This window comes from Pomacea canaliculata, linkage group LG14 (assembly GCF_003073045.1).
Source record: "Pomacea canaliculata isolate SZHN2017 linkage group LG14, ASM307304v1, whole genome shotgun sequence".
Taxonomy (NCBI): domain Eukaryota; kingdom Metazoa; phylum Mollusca; class Gastropoda; order Architaenioglossa; family Ampullariidae; genus Pomacea; species Pomacea canaliculata.
Window position 1 is genome coordinate 1728067 of NC_037603.1, and position 21815 is coordinate 1749881.

General features: G+C 45.7%; 1 protein-coding gene across 1 annotated transcript in view; it reads right to left on the minus strand.

Annotated features, from left to right (window-relative positions):
• LOC112555855 (peripheral plasma membrane protein CASK-like) overlaps positions 1–21815 on the minus strand; it is a 149455-nt gene that overhangs the window by 119471 nt on the left and 8169 nt on the right. The window contains exons 2-3 of the mRNA XM_025224397.1: positions 17433–17545; positions 8611–8716 (exon numbers count right to left, since the gene is read on the minus strand). Coding sequence (XP_025080182.1) covers positions 8611–8716; positions 17433–17545 — 219 coding nt within the window. The remainder of the gene's footprint in view (positions 1–8610; positions 8717–17432; positions 17546–21815) is intronic.

Genomic DNA, 21815 nt, shown 5'->3' on the forward strand with positions numbered 1-21815 from the left:
GGTTAAATAGAAATTGGGTATTGATCAGCGCTCAGGCTGCATGGCGACTAAACAGCGGGTGTCGGCGTATTCTCGGGGCCGTTTAGTGACAGAAGCAGACCACGACGCGATCGACTGGTGGATAAACGTCACACAAACTCGCGACTTGGTGGCGTCGCGTCACATGCAGGCGACACAAGAAGTGGACTACTTGGGTGCACACACACTTTCTTGTGTCCTCCTGGCTTTTCTCCGCCCGCACACACCCTTCTCTGCTCCTCTCTCTATATATACATATATACACACACACACGCACATTTCTAGCAGGTTGGTTTGCTGGTTTGTTTTCGCGTTGAGTCTACTTTTGTGTGCGTGTTTGAGACTGTTCCGAGAAGTAAGGAAAAGGAGGGACGGGCTGGTTGATTGGTTGCATAGGAGTGTGAGTATGAGCTATACAAATTTTTAATTTATTATTATTGCTGCTTGCGTTTTACGTGCCAGCAACTAAGGATATATCGTTGGGGGGATGAGAGGAAGGTAGAAATAAAACTTCACAATAAATGAGAGAAAAAAAAAGACAGGTACAAGCCAGCAAGAAATGAACTAACAAAAATCCCAGCTGCACAGCAAAGGCTGCTGCACTGCTACACCACACGACAGCGTAAGAATGTCTCCAGCTCTCCAAAAGTTCACAGACAGAAAACAAAAAACTGTCATTGGGGTCATGGGGGTCATCACCTTACCGGCGTGACATGACGCGCGTGGCTCTCATCGTCCGCTTCATCGCGTCCTCACTCGTCTTCGCGCCGACCGATGTCGTCCTCGTCGTCAGCCCTGCCGTGCTGCGCCGCCGCCGCAACAGCAGCAGCAGCAGCAGCCACGCTGTCACCGTGCGACGCCCTGTTGTCGTCGTCGTTGTTGTTGCTGCTGCTACAGCTTCCCTCAGGTGTCGGTCGCGCCTCTCGTTCCGCTCCGCACGTCTCTGGGGTTTCCTCGTCGGCAACGTCAGACACGTCGCCTCGCTGCGGTTCCGCCTCGCCATCCCCATCGCTCTCCCGCCCGGAAACGCTGCCGTCGCCGTCGCCATCGCCACGGCGGAATGGTCCCCCTTGAGCTACTCTGGCCACTTCCGGTTCCGGTTCCTCTACCCCGATCATCGCCTTTTCCTCCTCCCTTCTCTCTCCTACTAATCCGCATCGCTCTTCCACCGAGTCGCCGTCGCTGCTTTGGGTCGTTCTGTGACCGTCTTCCTCGACCTTTGCCCTCCCGCTGTTTTCTATGGGCCCAGGAACTGCCGTGTCAGCGTCATCAGGTGTTGGTGACACCTCATCACCCAGTAGTCCCCTTTCGTGGGTCACTTCCACCCGTTTTAGCTCCGCGTTCTTCCCTCGCATCTCTTCATTCTCTCTTCTTCTCTTTATACCTCCCTCTTCTTTTCCGGGCTCAGAATCGACATCTGGCTCTTCAAGAGCTTGACCCTCTCTCACGTCCTGACGCTCCATCTCGACGTTCACCGCCTGATCCCCTGCTGTGCGTAGTTCTCTCCCCTGCGCCGCATTCTCTCCCCCACCCGCTCCCAGCCAATCTTTTCTGCTACCTTCTATGAAATCTTCGATTAATTCCCTTTCTTCCCGTTGGCAGCGTTCTGGCGGCGTTCGAGGCTCGGCCTGCTCTCCTCGTGCGTTTTGTGTTTCTGTCAGAAGGTCGTCGCACTGCCTCTCTGTCTCGCCATAATCCGTTTTACTTGCCTTCGGCTCATTATCTCCGGACGTTGCTTCCTCGTCACTGTTTGGTTGGATGTCTTTCAAGGAATAGCCCTCTCCATGGTTTATGAAAAGGCCATTACTTTGTTGAAGAACCTCCTGTAGGTAATAATCCTGTGTCATGTCACTGACATCATCCTGCAGATGCACATCATTCGTGTCACAATGCTGCTGCATTTCGTCAACGTCGTGATGATGGTGTACTCCACTCACGTGACCGTGCCGTAGCAGTTCATCCAGGTCACAACGTTGACTTATTTCATTCATGTCCTGCTGCATTACATGGAAGCCACAGCGCAGGTGCACTTCATTCGCATCATGATGGTGAACCGTTTCATTCAGGCCACAACCGTCCTGTCCTTGTCTGGCATCGAAGTCCTGCGGTCTTGCCATCAGCATGACATTTAACCCGCACTTTTTCACGCTGTCGTAATCCTCCACGTCCCATTCCATCTTTCTGTCCATCTCGATGTCTTTCTTCTGAGAACATTCTTCCTTGCTCGCCTTACGATCTTCGCCTATCACCAGCGTGGCTTTTTGTCCTTCCTTCATGCTCGTGATGCCTTCTGCATTTTCTCCTCCACAGTTCTCTTCCCTTTTTGCCAACTCGTCACCACGTTCTGTTTTTTTCGTTTCAACCATCTGTTTCTTCTCCTCTAACTGGATTCTACGATCCACTTCATCCTGCCCAGTGTCTTGTTCACTCTCTTCACACTTAAATTGAAATTCCACTTCTCTCTGCACAGTGTCTTGTCCATTTTCTTTACAAGTGAATTCGTAATCCATTTTTTTTTTAATCACTGAGAATTTTATTTTCGTATAAAAACGTGTCTATAATTTTTTTCAAAATTTGTAACAAATTTTATTTTTCCTCTTTAACCTGCTTCACTTTTTATCTCTTCTCTCTCTCTGTTCCTCACGCTATTTTTCAACTCTGTGCCAACTTCTGACCTGCTTTTAAACTTTTATTTTCTCTTCTTGCGTGCAGATGCACGAACCTTGTTCTCTTACGTTCAATCCGTAATCCATTTTTCCTCTGGGTTCATTATTTTCTTTCTTTCCACTTTTATTTGTACTCCCTTCTTCCCCCCTCTCTCTCTTTCTGCCCCTCCTTTTCTTGTTCTCGTTTCACAGCCGATTGTCTCATTTATGCTCAGCACCTGGCAGACTGTGCCATCAACTTTAAGCGACAATCTTTACTCCTCTCATTCACAGTGAATCATTTTATTCCTGAACACGACTTCTTCGCATCTCTTTGCCCCTAAAGTCGTATCTGGGTTTTTATTTGAAGTAGTTTTCCTCACTCGTAAGTCGTCGATTAAAAAATAATAAATCCTCACACTGACACACTACTGATATAATCTGTCACTCCACTGTACCACTACTGTCTCACTTCTATAACGCCACTGTCACATGACTGTCACATGACTCTTTGAATCCTCGTAGCCATCCATTGACTACATCTGATGATGAAGTTTACAGAAGGCGCTCTTAACAGCCGCAGGTCCACAGTCTCCTCGATGATCTACAGAAAGTTCGAAGAAAAGAACGGAGGTATGAGGTAGAAGTCGCAACGGCTGGTTGAAGCAAACCACAACCATATCACGTGATCCGCTTTCATGACGTAAATATCGGAACTACATCGTCTTTCCGGAAGAAAGTCCACCTTCATTAAGCAGAATAGTGAGATCCTATCGATTCAAAGATTGGTCGGGGCTTACAGCCGGGGATTTTCTTTTTCGCGACACAAGATTCTTCAGACCAAACCTACAGACAGACACAGACACAAAAATATGATATTCCCCGACGTTGCTTCAAAGAACGGCAATCGAAACGTAATCTGTTGAAAGAAATCGTTAAGCCAGACAAACACTATTCTTTTCTGCCAGCTCGTCACTCTTCACATCCCAGAATCCCTGGCAAAAAAAATAAAAAATAAAAAAGGGCATCAGCGATCTCCAATCATCAGCTACTTCCATCGAAACACCGCGCTGCGTCCGTCGAACGAACGAACGCCCGTCTGTGGAGCGAACGTTGTCGTGCAGCACTCCTTCAGCTGCTGTTCACTGGCGCACAGATGCCTGCGACGTAGAAAATACCGGCACGACGACCACGAATCTCATCTTTCCCCACCCCCTTCTCCCAAAACAACACCCTCCCGGCTGTTCCATCCAGTCTCGGTCCCCCCCGACGCTGATTGGTGGCCTTTCCTGTCTTCGGTCAGGGCCTCGCTTTCACAGGCAAGGTCTTCATCAATATCTGCTTATTTTGTGACGCTATTCCGCGCTCATGGCCGGTTGGTAGAGCGGCCACCGTGTCATTTTTTTTTTCTTTCTTTTTTTTTCTCTTTCCGATCCTTTCCAGGACAAGCCACACGCATGCGTCGACCCCAGCCGAAGCCAAGCAAACAGGTCGATGTATGTATGTACATAAACAATGCCACTTTCTCAGTCCTTACTTTATTAATGTGCGTCGGGAAAAAAAAGTGAGACGTCACTGTTGTGGAAACAGGAGTTTGAAATGAAAACAAACAAACAAAAACCTGATCTAGGCGCACATGTACCCGTCTTACGACAACGTCGGTTCGTGGCCGGCACGCGCGGGTGTTTGGGTCACTGGCTGCCTGCTGTACTCGCCCAGTCTCTCTCTCTCTGTCTCGCAGCGTGCGAGTGATCGACTACGGTGCCAGTCCGGGGAGTCTGCTGACCTGTTACCTGCCCCCATCCCTCCACCAGGTCTTATGTCCCCCCTCCCACAATCACTACATCACCTCTTCCCAACCCTCTTCTCCTACCTTAGCTCGGGTCAGCAGCCGCCACAGCGCATGCGCGCTCGACGTCCACCCGCCTCGCCAATTCCTCCCTCCTCCCTTCCTCAACCACCTACCCATCCCGCAACTCGCCCGTCGACGGGTTCATTCTTGATAATGCTTTCCACCTCCCATTTTTCCGCAACGGCGGCAGCAGCAGAAGCATGGCAACAGCGCCCCCTGCTGGGAGGGGTTGGGGGGTGTGGCGGTAGGTGAAGCATGTTACAGCTAGCCTCCCGATTTTTTTTTTTCGGGAAGATGAGCGAGGATGTACGGGTGGGTGTGGGTGATGGAAGAATCCAGTCTTTCCCGTCAAGTGGGTGTCGTGAGACAACCTACAGCCAAGCGATTTCGAACGAATGACAGCGAAAAAATGTATGGAACCAAAAATCTTGGATCGTCCCCTACCCCCCAACTTTCTCCCCTCAGCCACTCTTATTGTCCGAAATCCTCGTATACTTCCGGAACTACTTCTGCTTTTTTTTTTTTTCAGAAAGACGTGAAATTGTGATAGTGGGTTTTTTTTTTTTTTCTTCTTTTGTCCGGGTTGGAGGAGAAGAGAGGAGTGGAGGGCAGGAGGAAGGGAGAGAAAAGGGTTATTGGTGCCATCCAGTCTATTTTTAGGAGCGCGGCTTTCAATTTGTCGAAAGGTTTTCGCATGCGGCCCCCGTGCGCGTGAATAATTTAACTGGCGGCGATGAAGTCCCGCGCAGCAGCAAGCCGCACGCGCGCCGAGACGTTCAGGTGTGGGACTTCCACAGAGGCAGATGACTTGTCGTCAGCGGGGAAACTACAGTTCCAGCCACTCAGCCTGTCTGCGGTGTGTCCTCCTCCACCTCTGCTTTCGTCTGCTTTGCTCCCCCTCCTCTCCACACTCGTCAACCGACGTCTGGCAGCTGCTGATGTGGATTTCTCCGAATGGAAAACTCATCCGGGTACACAAACAATAGACCTACCCGAACGGCGAAGACTTGTCGTCACAAGCTGCTGTTTCAAAGTTTTTGTTAGCACAGTAACATCTAGTCTCCAACTCACAATTACAGAAAATGAACAACAAAACAACAATCAACAAAAGCCTCGCAATCTCCCTCAAAAATATATAAAAAGCTAAAATGTCCAACGAACCAAAACTACCGTCAAAGCTATGAACAGTTTAATTCCCTTTAAACGGATGTCAACGTTATAAAACGTGTTTTATTTTTTTTTCCTTGTTTTCGCTGAGGAAAAAAACTCCACGTTGATGATCTGATATTTAATTTTTAATTCGTCGCCTAAGATTGCGATCGCGGACAATGAGACGTAAAGCTGCGGAGGGTCTAACAACGCAAAACCCGGGGTTGTTTTCATGAGAACTAATGCATGTGATGACAGAATGTAAACCAAAGTCAATACTAATGCAGACTGCACAACAATAAATGAACAAGTGAGAGAGAGAGAGAGTGTGAGTGTTTACGAGTGTGTGTGTGCGCGCAATTCAGTTCTATGTAAATAAAAAGTAAATTTAGTCACCTGACAAGAAGGTCGTTGCTGAGGGGTTCAAAACCTCACTTATCTCACTTTTTTCTTTCATTGGAGAGTGCGGGGTCCATTTCCTCTCCCTCTCCCCCTTTAACTCTCCCTATCAACAACTCAATATAACGAGCGCGGATGTCTAGGCATGCCTGACCGACTGGGTGAACCTTGCGCAGACAGTCGCTCGCCAGGTAAATCATCTTCCTTCGTCGGTTGACCACAATATTAAAGGACCAAAAACACATCACGTAAAGTGACACCAGTGACACAAATTATGCAGCATACTGTGATTAAAGTTATATTTTTCTGATAAAAATGACCACGAAAATGTTTAAACATCTATTCAGAAAACTATTCCCCTATAGTTAATCAGTTACCCCTCCTCTACCCCCAGGCGGATGCTCAGACCCACATGCATACCTAGACATCCGCGCTCGTCACGCCACAAACCTCTACAGGAGTCGGGTGTCTACCAGGGGTCAACAAGGTGAAAGTACTCTGTGAGGTGGAGGTAAAGGTGAGGGAGGAGGCAGTGCCGGCGGTACACATTTTTTTCTTTCATCAAAGGCTGCTACAATTAGCTACATAACATTAATGTGGTTTCGCCATCAAAATAATTTATACAACGACCGAAATATTGGAGGCAATGGTTCTCCGCAGAAGATGGAGTGTTTGCTGTAACATGATTAACTCGTCAGACTTTCTGTCTCCGCCATCTCCACAGCACAGAACATCAACATCAACAAGGACAGAAGCAGACACCGCATATTATTGTTTGCTCCTTTGTTGTCTGTCTTAACTGTTTGATGTTTAAGTGCAGGATGTTTATTGTATTGTTCTCTTGAGACCTGTTTAATGCTCTTGATTTTTATTTCCTGTCTTCATTAAATTTGATCGGCGTGTGCACGTGACGCGGTCAATCAAATATTTGTATAATTAAATGCTTGTATCAGGACTCAAGCTCGCGCTTGCCTCGATTTGGGAATATTTTGGAGCTAAATGGTCCTCCTCTCCGACTAAATAGTCAGGACATCAATTTGAAGAGGAGATTGTGTTATCTAAATAATGTATATTACTGCATCCAAACAGAAGGAGAAAGGCAATGGCTTCAATGAAATTCCTAATGAAATAGTCATCACCCATATGATACCAGCTGACAACCAGTACCGGGTGGACACAAATTGGGGGGAGGGGGAGAGGACAGAATCTGACTCCTCATCGAACAGAACAGTCCCTTAAAAAAAAAGAGGGACGGGAGGAAGGGGTGCACCGCCAGAAACAAGCTGAGCCTGGCACAGGACCAGAGAGCCCGACCGGTTCTCCAGTGAGGCCAATAAACAGAAATAGCCCAGGAGCATTATCTCCTCTGCATGCTTACCCCATCCCACCACCATCCCCGTCCCTCCCTTTATCACACGTTTCCACTTCTCGATAGGGGGGCGCCTCCCATCAGGCTTGTTGCGCGCGACCAAAGCCCTAACGACGAGCCAGCGCCGGTAGCCCAGCTGCCCTCCTCCTCATAGCTGCGCCTTTCACATCCGGGCATTTTCGCGAGAAAGTGCGTTAACGGGACAAAGTGCTGCGGCGTCAACCCTCCGGTGCCCTAAAGTTGCATTGTACCAGCAAACAAGCGGCGATGTAGCGGCCAATGTATTGGCAATGGGTTGGCGAACGTCTGGACAGTGATGTACGTTGACCCAAGAATCAATGTTCCAAACGTTCGCCCCTCTCTTCCTACCCCTCCCACAACAACAACAACAACAACAACAAAAAAAAAAAAAAAAAACCCACTGGTTTCCAATGACATTCATTCATGGTACAACTGTGCCAAACTTTGTCGAACATTTTTTGACAACGAAAGGCCTTCTTTTGAAAGCAAAGTACTGAAAAAGAATGATAGCTTGGGTCTTCAAGTACCTCAGAAGAGGTTAGCATGTCTTTCGAGTATGCAAGCGCACAAACAGTAAAAAGTATTGTACATATTTTTTAAAAGCGGTATCGCTTTCTTTGATGATTCTTAGAAAAAAGTGGCGATGTGGGCACAGGAACATTCCTCATCACTTACACATTTGTTGTCATTAACATCCATCCATCAGCCACAACATCTAAGCGCTACGTAGTTGAAGACCTGTTGCCTTTGCATCCTGCAGACAAACTTTTTTAGCTGCTGACAAACGAAGTGTCTGTGCTTGTAAGATGTTCGTGTATGGTTACTTCAGGTTAACAACTTTGTGAGACCATGTTTGGAACATCTTTAAATGGCGTTTATACACAAACTCTTCCACACTCGGTCAAACAATTATCCGGTTACTGTCACTGTTCTTAATCGCAATCGCATTTCTGAAGGAGAGAGAGAGAGAAAGCGAGAAAGAAATATGGAAAAGGAATATAAAAAGCAAACAATTATGTGTGTGAGAGAGAGAGAATTGTGTTAGGACAGAAAGAAACACGAAGCACCCTAGGGAAAGGCTGCAGAGGACTTCAGCAACAAAAGAGTGTCAGAGAGAAGAACTAAGGTGATCATGTGACCAGAAAGCATGCACTCACTATTCGAAGACCATGTACAGCATGCCCTCCGAGCTGTAGGTCTCCAGCAGCTCCACAATGTGCGGGTGCTTCAGCATGTGACATATTGTCGCCTCCCGCTTTAAGTCTGCAACATCCAAAGGACAAGAGGTAGGTTGAGCTCATGAACTTCACATGATATCTCACATGTATATATAAATGTAAATAAATAAACACACACTCTGTCTCTCCCCTCTCTCTCTCTCACACACACACACGCACGCACAGAACAAGGCACATCCCGGTTATGTGTCACAAAAGCTCTTTTCTCGATATAAATTATATATGGGGTCTACATAGTCAATGCTATTATTTCCGCTTTGTTTAGCTACGCTAGCACATCCATTAAATCCTAGCTTTTTCAGCTCATCGTTAATTCCTAAAAAATACTTCTGGACCTTGTGTCTGCGCGTGCATTTTGAGGTGACACGCTTGTATTCAGTCGCCTTCATATCCGGTTTGAGAGGACTGGCCTGCATATCTACTTTGTGTTTAGATGCCAATGTGTGTCCAGCTTTGTGGCACCGAGACATCCAGTCCATGATGAGACGCCTCCATGCTCAATATATACTGAGAGGCATCTACCTGAGGTCGGTACCCGACGTGTCCACTTCTCCATTTAGTTTTGTTTGGTGACTGCGTACTGTCCACAAAACTGTTTAGTCTGAAGTATTTACCGTTACTGGAGCAGACGAATATCGTTATTTAGTCTTACTGTGTATACTGTTGTGCTGTGTGTGTTTTATTTCACTCCGGTTCTGCAGGGATCAGGTAATGGGGGATCTCCAGTTCTTATTTCGTAAACTTTTGCTGTGTCTTCCTTTCTCCACCATCACTTCTTCTTTCTCTGAAGATCTGTCAATGGCTTGCCATCATCATTATAGCTGTACACCCATGGGAGGCGACTGCGGCAAAGCTTCATCTTAATGATCACCTCCATCCGGGACCTAGCGGGCCTCGCTTTGCTTCCTGTGTAGCGATCTGTGCAGCTTTGGCTGTGTGAATCTTGTAAGTAAAACCTGATCTACTTGCTGGCTAAATTATTGAGAAAGTCATCAACATGTTCTTCGCCACTGAAACCTGGCTCATGATAATGATCCTAAGTACAAGGACGTCACCCTAGGTGGACAGGCTAACCGGATGACGACCCTTTTCTCGACTATCATGAGCGGGTGGCGTCGCTGTCATCTACAGGACTTCACGGATTTTCTATTTCCATTTCTTCTTCAACCACATCGCCTTTCAAGTAGCAGAACTCACTATTCCACACTTCATCAACCATCGTTCTATGCATTTTATCATCTATACCCACCCCCCAACCTACACACACACCCCGCACGCCAAGAACTAACGGCCTACGCAGCGCCTTGAACTGTGTAACAGGATCAGTTCGACATACAAGTCTCCAACTTAATCCGGCGCCACCACCGACTTACTGGCGTCTGAATGACCGGAGTGAATCCATGAACCACCCTGGAACCGTTTTCTGTTGCCGTAACTGTCGCAAGGCTTGTGTCTTGCAAATGGACATGAGGAGTCTGCCCAAAGCCTTAAAATGATTTCATCCGGTCTTTCTACTTTCAACCAAAAACTTGGCCACTGTACCACTCTTTAATAATATGCTTACATGTTTTAATAACTGAGGTGGGCAAAGTGCGACACGAGTTTTGGTGTGCTATAGGAATACAATTCATATTTTCGTCAGGGTTAATGGCGGCAGTTTGGCTGAACACAAACCCGCAGTAAAACTCAGTTAAACCAGCATTCCTCCCACTGAATAGCCCCAAACACATTAGGGCACACTGGCATTTTGTTTACAGATTTCCTAAGACAACATTAGAGAAATAACGAGAGAATGGAGGAGGACGGGCAAGCTAGCGACATCATGGAAGCAGTCGGCAAGAAGGTAGAGGACAGGATGTGAGTGGTGCACAACTGTTGACACATTCCAGAGTGTAAAGGAAATGGTGACACACTGGAGTGATGCCCCGGGTCGGTGAGCTGCATCACCGAGACCCTCAGTTCTGCCAGGTGCAGCTGCTCAAAAGTGAGCACGACCGTTATTTCCTTGGTAGCTGTTGCTGTGGCGTATATTTTCTCTCGCCTATATACATATAGAGAGAAAATGGTCAACATTTATGTTTATATATATCTAAATATTTGCCTAGGTCAATATTTTAGTGTTTGTGTCTGCTGTCGACTAAATTCGGTGAAGTGGGTGAGCATAGTTGGTGTTTGTGTGTGAGAGAGAGATGCGAAAAAAATGTAACCAGCTGCACAAGCATCGATTTCTTTCTCAATCTCTCAAAGCTACCGAGACAGAACGCTGTCAGAATGAGAAGACAGACTTTTTTTTTTTTATCTCAAACCCCTCCTCTCCCTCACATCTCAGAGTTCCCTCCCCTCCCCTATAAAACACTCCACAAAGAGAAAGTGGGGAGGGAAGGGTAGAAGCGACGTTGCAGCTAAAAGACTGGCTGTGGTGAGTGTCTAAACGAAACCCCCAAAAAGCAGAGACGGGAAACTAATTACATTGTCGTCAGGCGGGAAACTTTTCTTATCGTCTGCTCAAACCTAGCTTCACTGTGCAAACCTTTCAAAGCGATGGCTGCCTGCGCCTCCTGACTCGCCAGCGCCAAAAATGGACGTGAAAGTGCCAGCAGACGCGGAAATGCCGGAGTGAGTATTTGAAAGAGTGAAAAAGTTAGGAAAGATAGATGGATGGGTAGAGATAGATACGGGGAGGTTAGAGGGGGAGAGAGACAGAATATAAAACCCGTACTAATGCTGGTGGTGGTAATAAAGTATGATCTTGTGTGTGTGTGAGAGAGTCATCAGAGAGGTCATCCACGTGTCTCTCCAAACACTTTCTCGCTTATGTTTCCTACTCCGAACAACAAAGTGAACTGATGCTACATTGTTTACACCATCTGACCACATTGACTTTTGTAATCATTTTAATCATTTTCTGCATGGTAGCAGAAAAACAACAGCAGCTGACGGCCCAGTATCCTGATAAGACAACAGTCTGTTACACATGTACAGCCATGTGTTAAAACAGAGAAAACAACATTTGAGGAAACACCATTTATTTTTAGAATAATGAGGATCCCGCGTCACAATCCGACGTCATTTCTTTCTCTGACGTCAATTATGTCCACGTTCCACGTGCGGGGTGTGTGTGCACGCGAGAGAGAGAGAGAAAGATAGACACACAGAATGGCTAGATGTCCGGCTTCAATGCAAACAACCAAACAGTCCACGTCTTCAAACCAGCGAAAACCTATTGATTCGCTTCAATCTTCGCTTCACCGGAGTCCAGCAGCGCGCACAAAATTGTTGACGTCTTCCTCCGCCAGCCGCCGCCATGATGGCCGTGTGCGAACCACTGACTCGAACCAGTCCGTGGGAGGTGAGTTGGCGCCATACATCTTCCTGGCAGGACACCCAACCACAAAAATAACAACTGTAAATAAACGGCTGCTGAAGCCAGTGAAGCGATTTCTGAGTAAATATTACACGAAGCATCTCCACAACGCCGGAAAAATAAGTGGCAAAAAAAGGAGAACAGTTTTAAATAAACTCAGGTACATTCTAGAACTCCCCATCTCCTCCCCTCAGAAGTATTGCGTACAGTTGTTGGCTCAGTGGAAAAACCATCACACTCTGTCTTTATTAATCACCAAATATATCACGATGATTTCACAAGAGAAAATTTGTTTGTTAGTGCGCAACCGTCAACGGGAAGCGAACACACAAACAACAACTTCGTTGACCGTCACGAGATCACGTGTTGGGTATATTACCTTCCTCTGACCGTTCTTAGCCTGTCGACAGCTCATTAATCTCGGGTGTGTGTGATCGATGCGTCTGTTTCGTTGGCCTCGTCTAAAGCCTCCTGAGCTGTGGAGGTGATCTCAGTAGCAAACAGACGACAGGATGGCCCGTGAAGACAGGCCGCCTTCCTGGCAGCGGACCCTACACGCCACCGTCAACGTACTTCGGTAAGGGAAACGGATCGCTCAGGTCACGTGATCCAAGAAAAATCCTGACGCTGTCTAGTTTCCCTGTCCTGCCCTAAAATGGAATTCTAGCTATAAACATGCACATTTTCCTTTCAGCGGAAATTGGTTTCCATAAATTTCTGTTGAAAACCGAAATGAGACTGAAACTGTAGAATCAGATATGTTTATTACGCAGATTCGTTTCTGCGCATGCGCAAAAATTAGATCAGCGTATCACTGAACTTTAGGATAAACACCACAGCGACGCGCTGTTTACGATTTCCAGCTAATTATGGCGTTGAATTATATTCTTTTTTTGTCTAATTGGAAGATTCGACATCTATGTACACTATGTACGATTACTTTTACGACACACATCAACATGAACACCATGTATTTCAGGAAACCACTAAGTGACCGAATAAAAATTTTAAAAAATTGCCTGACTCTAATAATGGCTGACAGGATTTCAATCTACTGACATGTTTTCAAATTACAAAAATACAGCACTGATGCAACAAGCGCTACTTGGGGTCCCCAGACATCACGATCCAACAAAATAAATTGCAGGCTCCACAAGCTCAGTCTGATTGCCTATTACGTAAGTGCACAGCCCTTCCATTGGCTCCACTCACACAGCCCCAGTCACATCATTATCTGCTCTGTATCGGCGAGGTTTCTTTTCATTTCATTCTACTCTTTTTATTTATTGCCATTTTTTTTTTTTTTTTTTTTTTTTTTTGCCAATGTGCAGTAACTATCAGGAGCTGTAGCAGGTTGCAGATCGTTCCATTAAAGGCTTTCATGATGCCAGAACCATCATGGCTTTACTTAACCTGTTCAACGATCGCCATTTCTACTCCTCCGTGTTAGTTCTAACACAGCCTCGGCTACACTCATTCCCATAGAAGAGGTTGAAGAAGGAAGCAGAGGTAGGTTCACCTGTAGGTTATTAGCATGTGGGCAGGACAGGTCTCACACCTGGAAACAGGCAAAGAACGTAGGTTGCTAGGGATGGAGCTAGTACTAGGGATGGAAAATAGTATGACACAAAGTTGCCTGAATCAGGGCCAAACAAAGCTCCAGCTGTGGATACGCTTCCTTTTCACAACGTGGTTCAACGGTGGGCAGGAACGTCAATAGCCCTGAACGCACGTGCGTTACGGTTGACTGCACGGACAAAAGCACTCGTTTTGTTCGTTTTCCCCAAAGAATATATGTAAGGAGAAATCGAACGGACTTTGTAGAACACTTAATCTTTACTTAGTCAACACTACTTAGCATCACTGTAATGGTCTTTAACCAGAATTGTACAGTGGCCTTAAGACCAGTGTTAGTAAGTGTGGTTCGGGCTAGGTAGCATCTTCCTTCGAGCAGCAAAACCCCATTCTTGAAATTAATATTTCCACAGGCAGTTAAGCAAAAGACGGACACAGGTTAACCCTACCTCTAACCGTCTGTGGGTATCCTTCGTGGCACACCCATCATGATTAATACTTGCAGCTCTGCCGACTGGTCTAATTAAATCCCCAAGGCGACTGTGGGGCAGAGGCAGAGGAAATAAATCTTCACACGTACTTCCATATAAATACTACACATCACACGGCCCTGCCTATAAATAAATACACACCACACTTTCTTCCCTATAAATAATACACACCACAGTACTTTCAATAAATAATACACATCACACGTGCACCGCCTTAACAATGCACGTCACACCTCCACCCGTACAACAATAACAAACATCACACGTGCATTCGTACAAAAATAATACAAATCACACATGCTCCTGTCATTTTGCTTTAGTCTTCTATTGTTCCTTCTTCTGAGTAATCTGATAATTATTTAAGGCGGGAAAAGAGAAGGATGGTTTGTGTGTGTTTTTTTTTTTTAGCTTTCTGCTTTCGTTTATTTTGTTGTTGTTGTTGTTGTTGTTGTTGTTGTTGTTGTTGTTGTTGTTGTTTGTGCAGCCATCGCTCCACTGGCTTGTCGCGCGGTAGACGTCTCTAAGCCCCTGTCGGTCCACGACGACAACAACACGACCCCGCGTCTAGTCAATCAGACAACAGCAACGACATCATGGGACCGGCTTCTCGGCGTGGGATCCTCTCGACAAGGCCTCCGGGCTGCTGAGTGTGTTGAAGTCCGGGTCGATAACTAGAGCGATGGCACTAAAACTTTACAACCTCTACAAGCACAGCTCTCCCCCGGCCACAAGTGGAGGGCATCATCATCATCGCGACCTGCAGCGTCTGAAGCCCCGGCCTGTCAGCAGCTTTCCATTCACACCAGCATGTGCGCGCTGCTGCGCTCGAGTCTGCGCCTGGTGTACATGCGTGCACCTTGATGCATAAAATACAGAAAAATAATGAACCAGACCGGCCAAGACCAAAATAAAGTCCAGCAAGTGAGTCCAGCAAGTGAGTCCAGCAAGAATGATTACAGAAAGAGCCACCCGGCATCTTTCCTTCCTTGGCGAGGATTTAAAATCTTTTTAAATGTTGACGTAAGTGTTAACGATCGACCTGACGCGTAAACAACAACATCGTCTCGCCGATCCTCGACAGAGGATGTCAACGACAGCAGTCTCACTCACCAACCCACCACCACCCTAAACACTCGACTTGCCGCAGATTGTTCGCACGCCTGTGTGCGCGATAGAATGATTTCGCGATTTGCCAGCAGTCCGTCCATCGTGCACGTCCGCCTCTCCATCTCCAAACTGTGTAAGCATTGGGTTTAGAGAGGAGACTACTCCTTCACGCCTTTCAGCAATCGAACTGGAGTGGGTGGGTGGGTGGTAGTGTGGGAAGGGGACTGGGGTTGGAGGTGGGAGGACGGCGGCAGGAATGGAGTTACGCCGCTTGGCGAGTCTTCTTTCTGTGGAAGTCGGGGAGATAATCGAGATAAATGTTTTAGTGCGGGATTCTCTCAGACGCGGCGTGACGCTGCAGTTCCTCCCCTTTGTGCAGCGCTGCGAGTTCATTTTCTGGGCTGATGTAACAGTTATTTATGTGCAAATGTTATTGCTGTACACCACTGCCATCCTTCCAGTTGGGATTCATCTCTGTACAGCTTTGCTCTCCAAACTGTAACCATCGTCCATTTGTGGATACATTAACTCACATTTAACCACTGTACTTATTAACCACAAAGTACCGTTACCCCACACAGAGTGTATGTATGTGTGTGTACGGGCAAGAGAGACGCACCAACTGTAATACGTTAACCCTACCTTTAACCCTCTAACACCTGTGGTTATCCTTCACAGCTCACCCATCATGATTAATACTCGCAAGGCCCATCCCGAAGCGACTGTTGGACGAAGGTAGAGGAATTAAATTATCCCGCATGCAACCGTATAAATAATACGCATCACAAATGCTAATGTCACTTTACTGTAAAACTTCTGTTATTACTTCTTCTGGGTAAATTATACGGCTAAATTCTTGTATGATGAAAGGCTGTTCATATTCAGCAGAAATGATAATCTCTTAATACACACACACGAGTGAAAGATAAAATCTTTATTGCGACAAGAATGTTACCTCCAGCAAAGGTGTATCTGATTAAAAGCGTTAAACAACATCAAAGAACTGCTGTGGACATAACCCATCCATTCGGAGAAGTGCGCTCTGTAAATTTTATTACTCACCCCATTGTGCCTACGACGGAGTAGCGGCAATAAGCAGTCAGGGGCCAGTACTTTGACAAAAAAACATTGCTGTTAACTCTTCCTGAGGTGGTTTCCCTTTATTTCCTCGGAATTCGTAGTTAAATAACGGTGGCTTCCCTTTAATTTTGCCAGATAGCGGATTCTACAGTTCCCTCCCTTGTACCGCCCGTGGAGAGAGAGCGCGCGGCTGATTATTTGGAGCGATCTTACCAGCTGAGAGCATTTCTCTCAACACACACACATGGGCTATAAACAAGTCTGTATGACATTCAACATCGATAAACATTTTTACAGAGAAATCAAACAGCAAGTTCTACACAAACTAATTCTCAAAGATTCACGTCACTGTCCTCTGTTCCACTCCAGGCATCTATCACAACCTAGCTAGCTATCGCTACCTAGCTAACGCTTGCATCATTACCTAGCTGTCGCATCCATTATTGCCTACCTAATAAATTCATCATTACCTATTTACCACATCCATCATTTCCAACCTCATACATCCATTGTTACCAAGACACTGCATACATCATTACCTAAATAATGCACACATTAGCTAGCTAACACATACATCGATAGCTAGATAATCAATACATCACTATCTAGGCTATCCATCAATCATTACCTAGATAACCCCTCATTACCTAGCTAAAACATACATCATTACCTAACTAATCTATTTACCTATTTATATTTTACCTATTTACATCAGTAACAAGCTAATAAGCCATTACTACCCACCTAATGTATCCATCAGTAACTAGCTAATTCATCAATCATTGTAATACCTCATTGCCTAGCAAATACATCCATCAGCATCTAGCTAATACAGCTATCATTAACAAGCTACTCCATACATCATTGCCTAGCTAACACATGATCATTACCTAGCTAACACATGATCATTACCTAGCTGATATATCCATTATCTACGGTACTCGGTTTTAAAGAAACTGTTCATGTGGAAACTACAAATATTTAGAAAACTTAAACATTGGAAGAAAAGATAAGAAAATTCCAAATAAAAAAAACACACAGTTGTACACACCACAAACACGAAAACAAACCAACAATACACAATTGTACAAACCACAAACACAAAAACAAACACACACACCAACCTTCTATACTCAGCCCCGGACTAGACGTGTACTTGGCCACGTCGACAATCTTCACGGCAAACTGTTGCTGTGTTTCTCTGTGCAGACATCGCCTGACAAGACTGAACGGTCCTCTGAAAGAAACCAGAGATAAACTACATGAATGTTACAAGCAGCGATGTTTCTCTGTGTCGGCGCCATCATATTTCACTCTGCACTTCCCTGAAAACCAAAAATGGATATTTAGGGGAAAAAATCATTGTCATGATGACCTTCTCCTTTATAGCCTCTGGGGTGGTTATTTTACAGTTGGCAGCCCTGTTAGACAAAACCATGGAACGTGCAAAAAAACAAAAAAAAAGATATAAAAAAAAATAAAACTAAACAAGGACATATCGAATAATTTGAAAATTGTTCACAGAGAATGCCATGCAAACACACATTGTGAGTGCGTGCACGTGTCTGTACATATGTATTGGTATGTGTGTGAGCGTGTGCTGATGTTCATTTGCGTTTTTGCAGGTGTGCATACATGTGCATGCGAGTGTGAAAGAGAAGGAGAGGAGGGTGGTGTGCGCGTGTATAACATGCCATATCATTTGAGCACCGGCGCCATATCTCAAGACAGCAACTGAAAGGATACACGCAACTGTTTACCATGAGTTGTCCGCTTTTATCTTCCCTTGACAAAGACCTTGACTGCTAAGTGGCTTAAATTTGAATTGAAGCCTGAAATAGTTTAAGCCACTGCTTTGTTGCTAGGCAACCATTTGAACAAGTTTGAACTTAAAACTTACGGCTACAAATCACGAAAAAAAAAAAAAACCGAAAGCAGCAACAAGAAAACAGACAAGAAAGTTTCCAAAAATCCCGGACAAAGACGATCGAAATTTTTTTTACAACTGTCAAATAATAACTTTGCCAAACTTAGTCAAGCCTTTTTGTATATTTGTCTAGTTAAAAAGTTATTTGTCAACAGCGCAAGCTTTCTCTCTGAAAGACCAGCGCCCAGACACGACCACCGAATTTTCTGAAACGTTTTCCCAACACCAACCAAACGTTCGCAAGCCAAAGGGGAACACTCCCCGTCAAAAAAAATATTTTTTTAAAATGTATCCCCTCGCCAATCACTCGCCTGGGGATATGCGACTGGTGCATGATGGAATGATAACGGCTGAACGGCGACTGACGTAACACCTCGCAGCGCGATTCCTTTTGTGGCTAAAGATGCCGGACATCACCCTAATGCCATTGTAATCATCAGGTTTTGATCTTGCTCCTCCGTGTTGCGGGGTGGTTTTTCCCCGCCTTCTTTCTGTGCCTATTTACATTACATTGTAGCATAACTCCTCTCTCCTCCTCTACCACCCTGTGGTTCCCAGTATTAAGCTTGACAATCTTGCTGTTATGATAATCTTCCACAGCAGCGATCTTTCTTCCCTTCTTTAAAGGGGCCAGAGATGAACGGATACAGTAAAGATGACAGGATGCATAATTCCATTATCAGCATCATTTTGTTTTCTTTCCCTCCCTATATCCTGCTTTCCACATCTGCTACCCAATCCTCAATCGCGTAGGCGACTTAGAAACTTTGAGGAGAGAGAAGTGCAGTGCCAAGTGCAAGGAAGCTAATGATCAGTGCAGGTTTCATTTCGACAATTGAAAGGCCGTTCGATTCCAGCATCGGTGCCGGTACCAGACACAAGCTGCTCTGTCCTTTTTCAGCTGAGACGTTTCTTCCTGGATGCTTCCACTTGCCTTCGTTCTCCAGACGCCATTTTCAGATGGTATGAAGATGAAGACCAAACCTGACACCACCTTCATGAACCACCTTCCATCCAGAAGACGACCAAGGATTTATCAGGAAGGTAAATAGTTGACAAACGGATGTTGTTAAAAACCCCACTTGCCGAGCTTTCAACAGAGTCAACCATTCCGTTTACTCCCCTTCCGGCAACAAGGTGGTGGGGCGCTTCACCTTCACCTGTTTAGTGCCGACGAACTGTGTTGTCACCACGAAAGGTTGAGGGAGGGAGTGGGAGTGGGGAGTATACCTGCGGGCGTTACCCTCCCCCATCCCGGTAAAGTCAGTCACTGGTTATCTTGTCTTGTTGGCAGTGCTAAAGGCCCTATTGACCGGCCATTCGTCAAGTGCTAATGGAAAGTGTCGTCTCCGCCAATCGATGGCTGGAGTCAACAACCCTTGAAGAGTCTGGATGGTCTGGCATGTCTTCCCCTAGCCCCATACACCAGTCGGTGGTGTGCAGGCAGCGTGTACAAGGTGTGTGGCGCCACCTGCAAAGCAATGTTTGCGTCACTCCACCAACGGCAACATGCTACGTCATCATCTTCCAGCTTCTCTTTTATGACGTCATCCTCACACGTTACCTTTCGGAGTAATTGGAGCGAGAGAAGAGCAGAGAGGCGGCAAAAAATGGAAAGAAAAAAAAACGATGAAAATGAGAAGGGAAAGGGTGGGAGAGGAGGTGGATAAGGAGGCTAAGTAGTGTGCGAGCAAGTGATAGAAGAGAGAGAGAGAGATGAGAGAAGCAGCATAAAGAAAGATAAGTGCAGCTATCTATAATCCTGTTACCCGAGTGACCGGCCCTACTGTACGTCCGGCATTTCATCACATTGCAACAACAGAAATCAGTCGCTGTCAAGTCTGCTTCCTGCCCCAAGTGCTATGATAATGAGCCTCAAGGGCTACGGACCAAAGTCAGCACGACCTACTCTCTCAAACTGAGTCTTTCAATCCCCACTTCATCAAATTAAAAAAAAATAATAAAAAAAAAAAACAACAAAAAACAAAAAAGAGAATCCGAGGATAATGCGTCTCAGTCGTGTTAATAAAGAGGAATTTCCACCATTACTTTCGAGAAAAACCATCTTAAGCTCGTGGCAAGGCTGTTCTGAACTTATAAACCGACACGCTCACCAAACGTTTGTCCATATTAAAAAATCTGTAAAGCGTCGACACCAAGAAAGTAAAAATCGTGAGTTAGTGGTTCAGATCTCGCCTCTGGCACACATCATTTTTCCTTCTCAACGTGACAGCTGTTTCCAGACCTAGACTAACTCTCCATGACAGCTTGTGTGGTTGTGTAGCAGAAACGACCCACCCCTTGACGCAAAAGCTTCCCTAGTTTACTACCATCCTATTCTGTGGTAATGTTAGCTACACCCCATCGGGCCCAGACTGCCACACTAACGTCAATCCGACATAACGGTTAACTGGAAAAAAAAAGAAAAAAAGGAACCTTGTCAATACTCGGCACGTGGAGGGCAGGTCCCTAGAGAACTCACAACAGACAGCCATGTTTAAAGCTGACTTCCATCCTGCTCCCACAACGACCTCAATCTAATAAGACAAAGATTTTATCTTTTATTCAAGACCACGGAGGCCGTTACCGAGAACTGCAGCTTGTCAGAGAGATGGTAAGAACAGATAAAACTGATGAAAACAGATAACACAGTCTGGTCAGTGCAGGTCAGTCACAGAGCCGCTTGTATAGGTGATGAAGTGTCAATAGGGAACAGAGAAGATTTGTTAACTTCGCGAAGAATACTTCTCCACGAGGCTTAGCTGAGGGGTCCGAGGGGAAGAAGGAAGATAACAAAATCATTTTCTGTCGCAAGAAAACAATGTTAAAGAAAGAAAGCGGAAAAATCACGATTATGAAATGGTGTCTGTTTTGGATATACCTTTGACTGATCTGACTTGTTATGGGTGACAGTAAATAAGTAACCGCAGTCTACGCATGTGAAAACTAAACAAACTAAAATGCATTCTACGCTTGCCAAAAAACAAACAAATAAACAAACAAAATCTGTAAAAGCTAACGTGCTTCAGCTTCAGCTTAAAACTTATCACTTCTATCCTCAGTCGTCAAGACTACCCTTTTTACAGATTTTCTCGGCGAGCCTAAGCATGAATGTGACTAAACCGGAAGTTTGTTTACACCAGCCTCGTTCTAGTAGTTAACTGGGGGAAAATATCGTCTGCAAGCAGTCCATTAAGACAAGTTCATACAACAACTGTAGGACGATAAAAGGTGAAGGCCTAGGTTAGAACATCTCTGGTTGATACCATGATACGTCAACAGCGCCACCCGTTGTCCCGGTTGGTGGCGTCACCGCACCCGCTGTCCAGACAGAACACTGGCGACGCTGGGAGCATCTCCCTAGGGACGTGGCTATCGAATGTTCGTGATTGACGGGACGGCGAGGAGCAGGTCTGTGATGGGTTAGGGCGCATGCTCGAGGTAAATTATCGCTGACCCCCGTAGTGTGAGAGGGGATGGAGGTCATCTCGTGCTTCGAGGTAACTGCGTTAGTCAACCTGTCGATCTTACTTTTTTCGCCTTCAGTTTGTCTGCATGAGCGTCCTTATTTAAGTATTCA